The 14,009-nt window shown below is 50.5% G+C and overlaps 1 protein-coding gene across 1 annotated transcript in view; it reads left to right on the top strand.

The window, feature by feature from the left end:
- The window catches only part of ADGRB2 (adhesion G protein-coupled receptor B2), a 187,032-nt gene that overhangs the window by 162,870 nt on the left and 10,153 nt on the right, over nt 1–14,009 (top strand). Inside the window, exons 24-27 of the mRNA XM_056846271.1 lie at nt 5,605–5,776; nt 10,828–10,923; nt 11,836–11,875; nt 13,235–13,899. Coding sequence (XP_056702249.1) covers nt 5,605–5,776; nt 10,828–10,923; nt 11,836–11,875; nt 13,235–13,899 — 973 coding nt within the window. The remainder of the gene's footprint in view (nt 1–5,604; nt 5,777–10,827; nt 10,924–11,835; nt 11,876–13,234; nt 13,900–14,009) is intronic.

The following is a 14,009-nucleotide window of genomic DNA, read 5'->3' as shown; positions in this document are numbered from 1 at the left end:
TCAGCCTTTGCTGAAACAGTAGTTGCACTCTAGAACAGTGGTGTCAAACATAAGGCCAGCAGGCTGGATCCGGCCCTGTGAGAGTTCTTATCCGGCCCATGAGCCAGCTGAGGCAGCCACACCCTCCAGTTCTGATCTGGGCTGGCAAGGCATGGCCCAGCCCGACCAAGTGCCATTTGTGTCATATCCGGGCCCTCGTAACAAATCAGCTCGACACCCCTGCTCTAGAAGGATGCTGTGCGCCTGAATTTAACGGAGAGGAGACAGTTTTTCACCTTTGCAGCCGCCCCCAAGGACCTCTCAAAGTACATTCGTAGGTTTCGACGGCATGGCGACAAAAACTGTTAACAAGCGACCGAACTGCCTTTTTTCTGCCCCTAATCCGCTACCTGTGTGAGGGCCGGTCCCAGCACTGCATGATCGAGGGCCACTCTGATTTCCTCTTTGCCGTCGGGAGGCAGCGCCTCGTGCCCCACCCTGCAGAACACGGCTGACACCTGCCAGGCCCTCAGGCTGTCCTTCCCTCACCATCAGTTATCATTCTGCTTGCGGCAGTTTTGCCGACAGCATCCAGGGAGGCGCCGGGGGGAGATGGGCTGAGAAGCAAGGTGCCTATGGACCAGGGGGAGGGTTAATTTTTAAAGACCTCTTTGCTGAAGAAGCACTTAAGGAAAAGGCAGCCGCCGCCATGGTGTGCAGATAGCTTGAGATGGAAATTATTGTGGCAGCAGACAGAAAATGTACCTGTTTCCCCAGCTGGCCCCTGGGGCTGTGGGGGCACTTCCTTTCCCCCTCTTCAAACGAAGTATTATTATCAGCTTTTAAAATCAGCCCTGGTTCACTCCCACAGAGACCTGCCATCTGTGCAGATAATTTGAGCATCTCCGTGCTCTTGCTCATTTGAATGGTGATTGTGCTCTCCCCCTGGGCCAGAATCGGGACGCCGGCAGATTGCGGCACGCACCCTTGGCTTTGCGTACGAGCCGACTGGTTCAAGGCAGCAAACTTTCAGACGGCGTTTGGCAAATTGGCAACCGCCCCCTTTGCTTCCATCCCTGCTCCTGCCACTGTTATCTTTTCCTGCTTAAATTCCAGGGTACATTCTCTCGGTTTCCTCTCCTGTGCTTTAATGAGCCTCCGACAGCCAAGCGTAGCGCAAGAGGAGACGTTAGAATTAAAAGATAGTTAGATCTAATTAATCGCACGCAGGAACTGTTTCCATTTTGATCCTTCTGCTTGAAATGGCAACGCCCGTTCAGTTAAACACTGAAGATGAAGTGGAGTTTCCTGCCTCTTCTCCCACCACATTTCCCAAAAGATGACGGGATTTGTGAGGGAGGGAGGACAGAGGTCTTAGCTAGAGCCGCTTCAACAATTGAGAATTGAAACAGAGATTCAGCCACATTTTTCTTCTGACAAAAACATTATCCCTTTCATTTTGTTGCCTCTTTTGAAGTACACCTTCAGTTTAATCGTTAGGACCCAGCTGAAGAGAGCATGTGATACAGCCCTCCTGCTGGGGCTATACCACTTCAGGATGTACTTTATTAATGTGTTTCCCCATGTCCAAAGCTCCCTGCACAGATAAAAGAATAAATGGGTGAAAGCATTGCTGGCACCCTTCTTTCTGGCACCCTAGTTCTCTACAGGCAGGGACCTGGGGGTGACTTTATTTATTTTAACATTTATACCCTGCCTTTCCTCTTAGCTCAAGGCAGGTGAGTGACAGCTCCCTCATTGGTTGTCTGTGTAAGTATTTGGTGACAGAAAGTTCCGTCAAGTTACAACTTACTTATGGTGACCCCACAGGGTTTTCAAGGCAAGAGACAAACGGAAGTGGTTTGCCATTGCCTGCCTCTGCGTAGCAACCCCAGACTTCCTGGGTGGTCCCCCATCCAAGTACTAACCAGGGTTGACCCTGCTTAGCAGCCAAGAGCTGAGGAGATTGAGCTAGCCTAGGCCCATCTAGGTCAGGGCATGTATATATCCTTGAAAAGCAACAAAAGAAAACCATCTTCCCCGCTTCATTTGTATATGGAGAGGTGAGCCCTCTCCTGCCTTTTATCCTCAGGCTTGCTGGTGGCAAGGAAGACTAGCAGGCAAAAGAGTAAATGCACCCCAAGGCAGCCCTGCAAATAATTCCTCCTCCCCTCCAAATGAATAGCCTCAAGAAAATTTGACTGGCTCACCTACCCACATTAGCCACGGGGACTCCTGGCAGTGGTTGGTACGAAAACACCGAGCCAACTTCCTTTTTTACTTCCTGCAGCTTCCCTTGGCTATCTGGAGGCATTGCAGATGAGTGGGCTCTCTGCAGCCCAAGCCGAGGGGTATCACTGTGATGACAAAGTGGTGAGGAACAGCTGGCAAAGGAGGTTCTGGTGTCTCTTCACCTAGTGCAAAAAATTCGTAGAAGTGCCTGGCCCAGTTCTTCAGCCTCCCTGGCCCCGATCCTTAGGCACTGTCAGCCTGCCTCACCTACTACTGTTGAACGTAGATTCAGAACACCCACAGGGTGCAAGGCACCCTATGAAACTCGGAAAGGAGACCGTCCTTTCCTAAGATGTTCTGTAATCTGCATGAGATAGGTTACGTGTGTACCTGCCGTCCAGTCACAACCAGCTTATGATGACTCCGGAAAGGGGCTTCCAAGGTAAATTCGAAGCCATGGTGATTTGCTCTTGCCGTCCTCTTCAGAGCCTTCTTTGGTGGTCTCCCATCCAAATACTTAGCTTCCAGGAAGTGCTTAGCTTCCCTGCTATGCTTCCAGGATGTGACGAGATCAGGCTGTACCGTACCATTCCACGTCCCGTCAGATAGGTTAGAGTGGCTCATTCTGTTCCATGCTTGCTGCATCTAGTGTTGCATTCCGTACCTTTCTGAAGACAATCGCCTGCGAATTACTGTGAATTTTCTTCGTCATCTGGATATACGGGTGATGCGTAATTTACATACAGTATACACTTTTGCTCCACTGCAGTTCTGAACAGAGGTCGGTGGACTTTGAAGGGTATAACTCTGTTTCTTTATTTTATTTGTTTAGCATGTTTCTGTGCTGCCTTTTCACAGTCCTGCTCGAGGCGGCTTACAATTAACCACAGTATTAAAACACAAGCCCTTAATAGAACACAAATCATTGGACATCAGCAGCATAAAAACTATGTGTAAAACAGAAGCAAACCATTAAAAGACTGATAAGATAAACTCCCTACTTAAAACCCTGGGTAAGAAGATGTGTTTTAGCCTGGAAAGTAAAAAAGAAGAAGAAGAACTGGTTTTTATATGCCGGTTTTTCTCTACCTTTTAAGGAGAATCAAACCGGCTTGTAATCACCTTCCCTTCCCCTCCCCACAACACCTTGTGAGGTAGGTGAGGCTGAGAGAGTTCGAAGAGAACTGCGACTAGCCCCAGGTCACCCAGCAGGGCTCATGTGTAGGAGTGGGGAAACCAACCCGGTTCACTTGATTAGAGCCTACCGCTCTTAACCACTACACCATGCTGGCACCACCAGCCTCAAGGGGGAGGGCGTTCCAAAGGCGAGGTGCCATCACAGAAAATGCTCTGTCTCTAGTCACCGCTTACCTCATCTCTGAAAGGAGGACACAGAGAGCAGGGCTTGAGAGGCAGACCTTAACCAGTAGTCTGGATAGTAGAGGAGGAGACTGTCCTTCGGGTGCCCTGGCCTCAAACCATTCAGGGGCTGAAAGGTAAGAACCAGCACTTTGAATTGTGCCTGGAAACAGATGGGTAGCCAGCACAGAATTTTCAGCACAGCATCTTTGATTCCGTTCCGTTCAGTTTATTTACAGTCATTTGACCCGCAAAACAAATTACCTGGCAGGGGAGCCACCTTGATCACCTTTGACTCCTTTGACCAGCCCCTGATAGTAGCCTGGCTGCCTCATTTTGGACCAATTGAAGATTGTAGACCATTTTCAAGGGCAGCTCCACATAGAGCTCATTACAGTCATCTATCTTGGATGCTGCCAGAGCAGGGATCACTGTGGCCAGATCATGCTTTTCGAGGAACAGCCGTAGCTGACACACCAGCCGTAGCTGATAAAAGGCGCTGTGCCACGGAGGAGATCTGAGCCCCCAACCATAGGCCAGGATCTAGTAGCACCCCCAAGCTATGAGCCTGCAGCTTCAGGGGGAGTACAACCCCCTCCCTTTGGTGGGCTGGCTGGCTCCTTAGTCCCCAGCTTCTTCACTGACCCACAGAATTTCAGTCTTGTCTGGACTGAGCTCTAGGGTTGATTTAAATCACACACACACATATATATCCCCCACTTTTCTGTCTCATGGGGACCCAGAGCGGCTTACCACATTGCTCTCCCCACCTTTATCCTCTCAACAACAACCCTGTGAGGTAGGTTAGGTTCAGAGATCATGAGGGGCCCAAGGTCACCCAGTGAGCTTCCATGGCAGAGCAAAGATTCGAACCCAGTCATTCCAGGTCGTAGTCCCAAATTCTAACCACTGAGCCACACTGGCTCCTTACTCCTGCAAAGGTATTTTTTAAATTTATTTGCTTCAATTACAGCCTACCTTTCTTGTTGAGACCCAAGGTGGATTTGAAAAATAGTTCAATCAGACAGCATAAGTCATAAAATAAACAATGCAATAAAACTAGGTTGAGGAACACATGGAGCTGCCTTCTACTGAATCAGACCATTGGTCCATCCAAGTCAGTATTGTCTACTCAGACTGGCAGCGGCTCTCCAGGGTCTCAGGCTGGGGTCTTTCACATCGCCTACTTGCCTGGTCCCTTTAACTGGAGATACAGGGGATTGAACCTGGAACCTTCTGCATGCCAAGCAGAAACTCTACTACTGAGCCGTAGCCCCTCAGGCTATAGGGTGGTGGTATAGCCTGATCTTATCAAATCTCAGGAGTTAAGCAGGGTCAGTACTTGGATTGGTGACCCTCAAGGAAGGCTGTGTAGTGGAAGGCAACGGCAAACCACCTCTGCTTCTGACTTGCTTTGGAAGCCCCTTGCCAGGGTCGTCCTAAGTTGGTTGCGACTTGACGGCGCTTGAGGATGAGAATGAAAGAGCTGCCACAGGAAATGGATTACTGGAAAAGGAAGGGATTCAAGGAAGAAGAACAAAAGGAAGTAGAAGGGCTGGAGGTTAAGGAGAGGAAGCTGAGACTTATTTGGCCCTGTTGACCAAAGGACCCACAAGAACCTACCGGTCTAGAGGCAGGACTTTGAGCTCAGACCTTGACTCTGAAAGCACAAAGGTAGTGCCTCTGAGCAGGTACAGAGTGGATTTCTCTTGCCGCCACCATAACAAGCCCCCACAGAGCAACATATCACTTGACAGGCTTCAGATTGCAGATCTCTATAGCAGTTGTGTGGGCGGGGGGAGGGTTTGTACTAAGATACACTCACCCTGTGGTGTTTTCTTTTGTAGTTTGCTCATTTGCCAACACTGAACAACTGCCTGCTGTCACTTGCCAACCATCACTTGCCAGCCCTTCTGCAGCAGCATGGGTGGAGCAGCCTCAGCGCTCTCTGGTTCCCCTCAAGCCCCTTCCCCTTTGTGATTGGCTTCTGTGCCTGTCTCTCTCACCTTCTCCCCTCCTCCCACCCCCTCCTAGGGCATCGCTGTGGAGCTCCTGCGTGGTCTTGCCTCTGCTGGCGCTCACCTGGATGTCGGCTGTGCTCGCCATGACCGACCGGCGCTCCATCCTCTTCCAGGTCCTCTTTGCTGTCTTCAACTCAGTCCAGGGCTTCGTCATCATCACTGTCCACTGTTTTCTACGCAGAGAGGTGGGCATCCATGTGTTTGCCAGGTGGCTGGTTTATAGGGGGGGGATCTACACTGGTGTTTCCAGCTCCCCTGGATCAGAAGTGTATGGTTGATTTACTTCATTTATACTCCACTTTGGTCCCCAAAAGGGACTCCAAACGTCTGACAGTATATCCCCTTCTCCGTGTTATCCTCACAACAACTCTGTGAGGTGGGTTAGGCTGAGAGTATGTGACCCGCCCAAGGTCACCCAGCAAGTTTCCATGGCAGAACGGGAATTTGAACTTGGGTCCCTCAGATCTTAGTCTGACTAACCACTACACCACACCGGCTCTGCCTCTGGTGTGAAAGCAGGGTAGTGGAGGACACCCGGAAGAGTCTTTGGAATTTAGTCCCTTCCCCTCTCCCCAGAATATTTATTTTTCAGGCTCTGAAAAACAAACCTGTCGTTTTCAAGTTAATTATGAATCATCAAGGTGTCTAGTCCCCGCATTGCTCCTGATGGGGCTAGAGACTGTCTTGTAGCTTGTGCCCCTCTCAGGTTGGATGGTGTCACATGAACACATGAAGCTGCCTTCTACTGAATCAGACCCTTGGTCCATCCAAGTCAGCACTGTCTCCTCAGACCGGCAGCGGCTCTCCAGGGTCTCAGGCAGAGGTCTTTCACATCACCTCCTTGCCTAGTCCCTTTAACTGGAAATGCCGGGGATTGAACCTGGGACCTTCTGCATGCCAAGCAGATGCTCTGCCACTGAGCCACGGCCCTTCCCCAATTTCATATCGGAGGGGCCAGGGGAGTGGGAGGGAGTGGCAGAGAGGTTCCCATCCAGGTCCAGAGAAGCACAGGCTCAGCAGCTCCATGTTCCTGTGGTACCTCCAAGACATCTGACCGCCATGGGATCCTGGCATAGATATGTTTAAAAGAAATTCTGCACCACTGTTTTTAAACATTGTTAGCAGGCCTGAAAACAGTGAAGCCATCTCAAAAAAACCCAGATGAATTAAAAGGAAAAGAAGCCAAGAAAACAAACTATCTCCCATTGAGCTGACTCAAATCATTCCCAACTTTTATGCCGCAGGATGTAAATTAATTAAATAGTGGAAGGCTGTTATGAACCTAAAGGGCCCACCTGCAGAGGAGGCTGCCCACTGTGTCTCTGTGTGATCTCCTGCTCTGGCCTTGCATCCTTCCGATCAGCCCCTGCTAAGTGGTGATAGGGGAATTCTGCCATGTATCTGTATCAGATATGATTGAATTGTTCAATTACTCTGATGCAGAAGGGTACCAGAATTAGCCCCCATCCGATGAGGCTGCCCACTGAGTCTCTGCATGAGTAACTCCTCTGCTTCCAGTCAACAGGCACACCAAGATTAGTGACTTGTGATCTTTCAAACAGTTAGAGTGGTTCCTCAGTGGAACAGGCTTCCTCAGGAGGTGGTGCGCTCTCCTTCCCTGGAGGTTTTTAAGCAGAGGCTAGATAGCCATCTGTTAGCAATGCTGATTCTATGACCTTAGGCAGGTCATGAGAGGGAGGGCATCTTGGCCATCTTCTGGGCATGGAGTAGGGGTCACTGGGGGTGTGGGGTGGGGAGGTAGTTGTGAATTTCCTGCATTGTGCAGGGGGTTAGACTAGAAGACCCTGGTGATCCCTTCCAACTCTGAATCTATGATCTCTGCATTATGGGGACAAGGGGGCAGCCCCAGGTTGGATATCTAGCATACAATACACCACATAGCTAGCCTTAGAGACGGAAGATACCTCTAAGGTCTTTCTCTCCCTACCCCTCCAGAAGCGGCATTCACACTCTTAAGCCACCAGCCTTAGAAATCCGAAATCGATCAGTCCCATTAATGGCAGCCTGGAACACAGGTGGAGACTTGGTTCCTTTTCCCTCCATCTACCTGGAGACAACCTTCTCCTTCCGATCCCATCCATCTCTGCTCTGGAGTCCCCAGCCCTCCCTCCAACATCCCCATTTATCTTAGCTGCAATGGGCGTGCAATGACTGTTCCATAAACATAAAACACAAGGTGCCGTGCAGAAGTGGCGGGCATAGCGCCTGTTGGTGCCAACTGCCCCCCCACATCCCTCACCCTCTGCTGGCAGGAAGAAGGGGGCTTATAACATCTGTGTCCTTGCAGAGACGTCAGCAGATTAGGGACATGATTCCTGCCTTCCGGGTGCTAAGAAGGTCATCCGGAACAGGCCGGCACATGTTTTGGGCGCACAAGCGGAGACAGTCAGAATTTATTCAGGCTAATAAACAAAACAAAAAAATCTTCGGGAGGGGAGGGGGGCAGCGGCAGGCGTAATGCCTGCCCATAAATACTCTCAAGGTAACGGGCAGAGACGGCAGTGGGAAATTTGTTATCGCAAGGCTGGAGGCAGCAGCTGAAGTGGATGGCTGGGCGCCTTTCCCTCCCAGGCTGTGCCTCAGCACCTACCCAGTCCACACATCCCCCCCTCCCCCGGGATTCTCTGTCCCCTTCAGCCTTCATAAAGATCTCATTGAGGACGGTGTGCAAGGATCTCCTCCCACTACCAAAGAAAACTGTTAGCTGATCTCACAGCTCTGCACCCCTGTGTCTAGGGTTGCCAACTTCCAGGTACTTAGCAAAAAATAGACACTGCTGTACAAATGTTGGTTACAACCCAAAAAAATACAGTCACAACTTAATATAGATGCAAATTCTTTGTTACAAAAATTGTCAACACACCCGTATAAACTACAGATTCCCAAGGAGGAATCTATGGAACCTGACTAGCCTGAAAGAGCAAAGAATTTGTTTTTTGAACTACCCATGGGGAGCTTTTGAATAAAGGAAAGAACTAATGTAAAATTGAAGGAATATACCAACTGGTAAACTTAAGGGTCAGAAGAGGAACTGAAGAAGAAAGAAACTGCCATCTTCCTCTTCTACCTGGCATCTGAAACAAGAATTCATATATGATTAGTCTTTTATAGACAATGTTGTTAACTAGAGTGAAAACAAAATATTTATTATACTTATCTGATATAAGAAGGATCTTGTACCTTTTTGATACTTTGTATGTATACACCAGTTGGTGTACTGTATAGTTTATATGGGTGTGCTGACAATTTTTGTTACAAAGAATTTGCATCTATATTAAGTTGTGACTGTAGTTTTTGGGTTGTAACTTCCAGGTACTAGCTGGAGATGTCCTGCTATTACAACTGATCTCCAGCCGATAGAGATCAGTTCGCCTGGAGAAAATGGCTGCTTTGGCAATTGGCCTCTATGGTAGGGCTGTTGAAAAAAAAATTCGGTAAAATTTGGATTCGGCAAAATTCGGCCTGTTTTTATTTGGGAAATGCCGAAGAAGTCCGAACTCCCCCTCTTTGGGTCCGTGCAATTCGGCATGAGATCCGGAGTTTGGGGGAAAATTCGGCCGAATAAAGCCATTAAAAACACAATCGCGGCTCCGAGGGGGCATTTTTGGGGGTAGAGGTCCCAAGCTTTCAGCATAGCTTGAGGGGACCCTTCTTGCAAGAACCCCCAAGTTTTGTAAAGATTGGGTCAGGGGGGGCTGAGATATGGGCCCCGAAAGGGGTCCCCCCTCCTTAATGTGTATCTCTGACAATGGGGGTTTGCAATTAGCAGAGCTTGCCGCCCACACCCAAAGCTCCCAGCCCCGACAAACAACTGAGCTGCAGGGAGCAAGGGCAGGGCAGGTGCGAAGAAGTTTGCAAACCATGCAAAGCAACACATTTGCAGCCATGCAAACCATGCAAAGCAACACATTTGCAACCTTACAAACCATGCAAAGCAACATGTTTGCAATCACGCAAACCATGCAAAGCAACACTTTTGCAACCATGCAAAGCAACACCTGACACCTGGGAGTTTGCAAACCATGGAAAGGGACAGAGGCAGCTAGCTATGCATAAGGAGCAAGAGGGGGTGGAATTTCCCCTTTTGCATCGGACTCAGGACCAGGCAAATTCATTCTTTAAGTCACAATTTGAAAACCAGTTTTGAGGAAGCATCAAAATAGACCTAACTGATCTTATGAATGAGGGAAAACCTGAGGACACACAACTGAAGCCCCGCCCCTCAAACCAGGGAGAGAGAGACTCAGGGGGCACACCCCTCCCCCCGCAGAACAGGTGAAAGCTCCCTTTGGCTTCCCCACCCACCCACAGAAACTGCTCCCTGCCCACACACACACAGACTCTGCTTCCCCCCCCCACGCACACACACAGAGGAGAAAAATTATAGAGAAAAGCCCCAAAATGGGTCTTACTGTGGATGTCTTCTGTTCCATCTTCTTCACACCTGCCCCGCCCTTGCTCCCCGCAGCTCAGCTGTTTGTCGGGGCTGGGAGCTTTGGGCATGGGCAGCAAGCTCTGCTAATTGCAAACCCCCATTGTCAGAGATGCACATTAAGGGTGGGGAAGAAGACCCAGCTTGGCCACCGATTGGCCGCAGGAGAATGCTGCTTACTAACTGACGGTTGTGCTGCTGCGCCGAACCCCGAATTTGCCAAATTTATTCACTGAACACCCCGAACTCGCTGAATTCGGCTCCCCGTTTTCCCGCCTTTTTTGAGTTCAGTTCCATCCGAACTAAAAACCGCCGAATCAGGGGAAATTCGGCTGTTTTTCGGTTTGGGACGAACCGAATCGACAGCCCTACTCTATGGCATTAAAGCCCCTCCCCAAGCCCTCCTCAGGCTCTGCCCTAAAAACCTCCCGCTGGTGGCAAAGATGGACCTGGCAACCCTACCTGTGTCTGTGTTGCCAGACAGAGGGCCTCAGGGGCCCAAATTGGGCCAGGGGACTAGCAGCGGCTGTTCCCTGCTTTACAGAGACTAGAGCAGTTTTGTTTGTTTGCTCCCCCAAGGCCCCGCCCTTCCCCTCCCATCTGGTGCTCCACCTGTGGACGCCCTTGAATCAGCACCAAGTCCAAGTGGCTGTTTGCTCCAGTGCACAGAGATGGATCTCGGGGTGGGAAACAAGGCAGTGGAGGAAGTCCTTCGGCGAAGGTAGAGCCAAAAACGTTACCTACCGCGACCCAATGACCAGAAGGTTGCCTTGCCTCTCCCAGGTGCAGGACGTGGTGAAGTGCCAGATCGGAGTCTGCAAGAGCGACGAGAATGAAAACTCTCCCGACTCCTGCAAGAACGGGCAAGTCCAGATCATGGTGAGTGAGTGTGGGGCCCGTGCCAAGGCAGGGGGGTGGCAGTTGGGACCAGCATCATGTGCCAGAGGAGGACACACCCAGTAAGGCTGTGGAGTTTGATCAGGCTGGTGCAGCCTGACAAGGTCAGCCTTCATCACCTCATGTGGTTTTTGAGACACTTGAGCAGCCAGCTGTTCCCACAGCTGTCGCTGCCTTGAACGTCTCTGAGCCACAAACAAAGCGAGCTCTTCCTACGCTCTCAGACTGTTTCCCCGCACATTATCTTTGTGGCTTGTCTAAGGACGCCTGTTAAGTTCAGGGCTGCATTGACTTCGGTTCGTCATCTCAGTCAGTCAATCAATCAATCAATCAATCAGTCCCTTTATTGGCATATTGGTTACAACGACACTCGTATGAAATGGATATCTAGTATATAAAAATACAACTAATAAAATTCATTCACGGCAGTTATCACTCTCTGTGCCACACCGGTAAATGCGCTTGGCCGCTTTCACCATGCGCGGGATGGCAGTGCTTGTCCGTGTCAAGATGGCGGCGCTGCTGTTTTGGAAGCAGGTGCCGCCATCTTGCCCTTGCTGGGCTGTGTACATGGCATGTCTGTAATCATTTTAAAAGGTGGCTGAGCAGTCCCTAGGCTTGGATGCTGCCCTGGTGGAGCAGGTTGGGCACATGCGATGCCACCGTTATGCATGCCCTGTCTCTTGGTATCCATTGTTTAGAAAACACTTGCCTCTGACACTGTGCCTGTCACACCATACAAGACCTGAAGACAGCCAGCATAACACATTTTTAAACCCCTTTATGCTACCCATGATGCATTCATTTCTCCACTCCCACTTTCTCTCTGTCTCCTTCTCTCTCTCTCTCTCTCTCTCTCTCTTCCTTTCTCCCCCTCTTTCTGTGTTTTTATAGACAGATTTTGAAAAGGATGTTGACCTGGCGTGTCAGACAGGTGAGATCCTCTCCCTTGGCTTCAGAAACTCACTCCGGTTGGCGGAAGGGGGGGGGGTTGTTCAGAAACTGTGGCCTTTGGTTCTTTTGATAGTAGGGCTGTTGATTCGGTTCGGCCCGAACCGAAAAACAGCCGAATTTCTTTCTGGAGAGCGGACAAGACTGACCTGGATAGACCAAGGCTTTACTTCATTATAAGATAGCTTCTTTTGTTCAAGCTTCTTTGAGGAGTGGAAGAACAGGAACTGGGCATGAGGAATGTGGCTAGTTGCCAATACCAGGGACGCTCAGGGTCATGGGGGCAATTGATTCTTCACCAACCTTGAACTCACGCTTGGCTACTAGAAACACCTCTCCCTTGAGCTTGCATGCCTGTTTGCAAGACTGCCTCGTGCAGAGTCAGGTCATTGGTCCTTCTTGCCCTGCATTGTCTCCTCTGACTGGCAGCAGGTGCCTAGAGTCTCAGGCTGAGAAGGATCTTTCGCAACACCTCCTACTTGAGATCAAAGCAACCAGCGGTCCATCTAGTGTAACATCCTGTTCGCACAGTGCCCAAACCGTGTCCCAGAGGGCCAACAAACCGAACATAGAAGTCAAAGCCATCCCTTGACATTGCCTCAGTACACTGGTATTCAGAGGTTTACTGTCTCTGGCTGTGGAGGTTTTCTTTAGTCACCGTGTCTCGTAAGCGCTGATGGACCTCTCCTCCATGAATCCGGTTCCCTTGTAAATCCATATTTGCTCATTGGTCATCACTTACATCCATTGGCAGTGAATGCCACAATTAAATTATCCCACTTTTCATTCCGCTGTGGGTCTTCGGGTTCATGGATGAGCCAGCCTTGTTGTATATGGTGGTTTGGATTGGTGGCTGGGACCCCCATCACGAGTCCTTTATGGCTAGAGATAGATCCCTACTTAAAGGACCCTTCCTCCTTTCCTGCTCCCCCCTCCAATCCCTGCAAGGTGAGAAGAAGAAGAAGAGTTGGTTTTTGTATGTTGACTTTCTCTACCACTTAAGGAAGAATCAAACCTGCCTACAATCACCTTCCCTTCCCCCACAACAGACACCCTGTGAGGTAGGAAGGGCTGAGAGAGCTCTAAGAAAGCTGCGATTAGCCCAAGGTCACCCAGGTGGCTTCATGTGGAGGAGTGGGGAAACCAACCCGGTTCACCAAATTAGCATCTGCCGCTCATGTGGAGGAGTGGGGAATCATTCCCGGTTCTCCAGATCAGATTCCACCATTCCAAATCACCGCTCTTAACCACTACAGGAAGCTTCCTTTAGAGCATAGATACCCTTTAGCTAGTTTGAGAACTGTTAAGGCATGTTCTGTTTGACTGCCCTTTTCCCTCCAAGTCCTCTTCAGAGAGGTTAACACGTGCAACCCGGCCACCATCACGAGTACCTTGTCGCGCATCTCCCTGGACGGGGATGAGGATCCTAAGCTCAACTCCAGCTCCGAGGGAGGCCTGGGCTTCTCCACTCTCCCAGGGAACATCCCGCCCACCTCGATCCTCGTCCAGGTGCCCAAAATGACGCACAACGTGGTAAAGGGTCTGAACGAACTCAACGACCCACCCACCAAGAAGGACATCAACTTGGATGCCTCACGGGGACCTGTCTACATGTGCGGCGAGAGCAACCTGCGGCAGCTGGACTACGGCTGGCTGCGGCCGCAAGAGGCCGCCATGGAGAGCAACTACATGGTGCTGCCGCGGCGGACAGTGAGCCTTAAGCCCTTCACCAGGGAGGAGGGCAAGCTCAACATCAAACTGGACGAGGCGCCGGGCTTGACCAAGGTCCGCCATATGATGGAGGCCGAGGCCTACCCCTCCTTTGCCTCAGTAGACCACATCAACGTGAACTTGAACCAACCCTACGGGACGATCAAGCACCCGTACGGCCTCCAGTTCAAGCAGCAGCCCACGGTGCGGCAGATCTTGGCCTCGGAGATGTCAGAGCGCAGCCGCACCATGCCCCGCACCGTGCCAGGTTCCGCCATGAAAGTGGGCTCCCTGGAGGTAAGAGCAATAGTGCACATGCGCAGAGCGTCAGCCTATCTGATGGTGAATGTGGGAGTTGGTCTTTGCTCTAAGTACCTGTGAGCTTCAGGTTCTGATGTTTGATCATA

Source organism: Euleptes europaea, chromosome 3 (assembly GCF_029931775.1).
Source record: "Euleptes europaea isolate rEulEur1 chromosome 3, rEulEur1.hap1, whole genome shotgun sequence".
In the NCBI taxonomy this organism is placed as follows: Eukaryota; Metazoa; Chordata; class Lepidosauria; order Squamata; family Sphaerodactylidae; genus Euleptes; species Euleptes europaea.
Note: the sequence above shows the minus strand (reverse complement) of the source record. Positions and strands in the feature narration are given on the sequence as shown.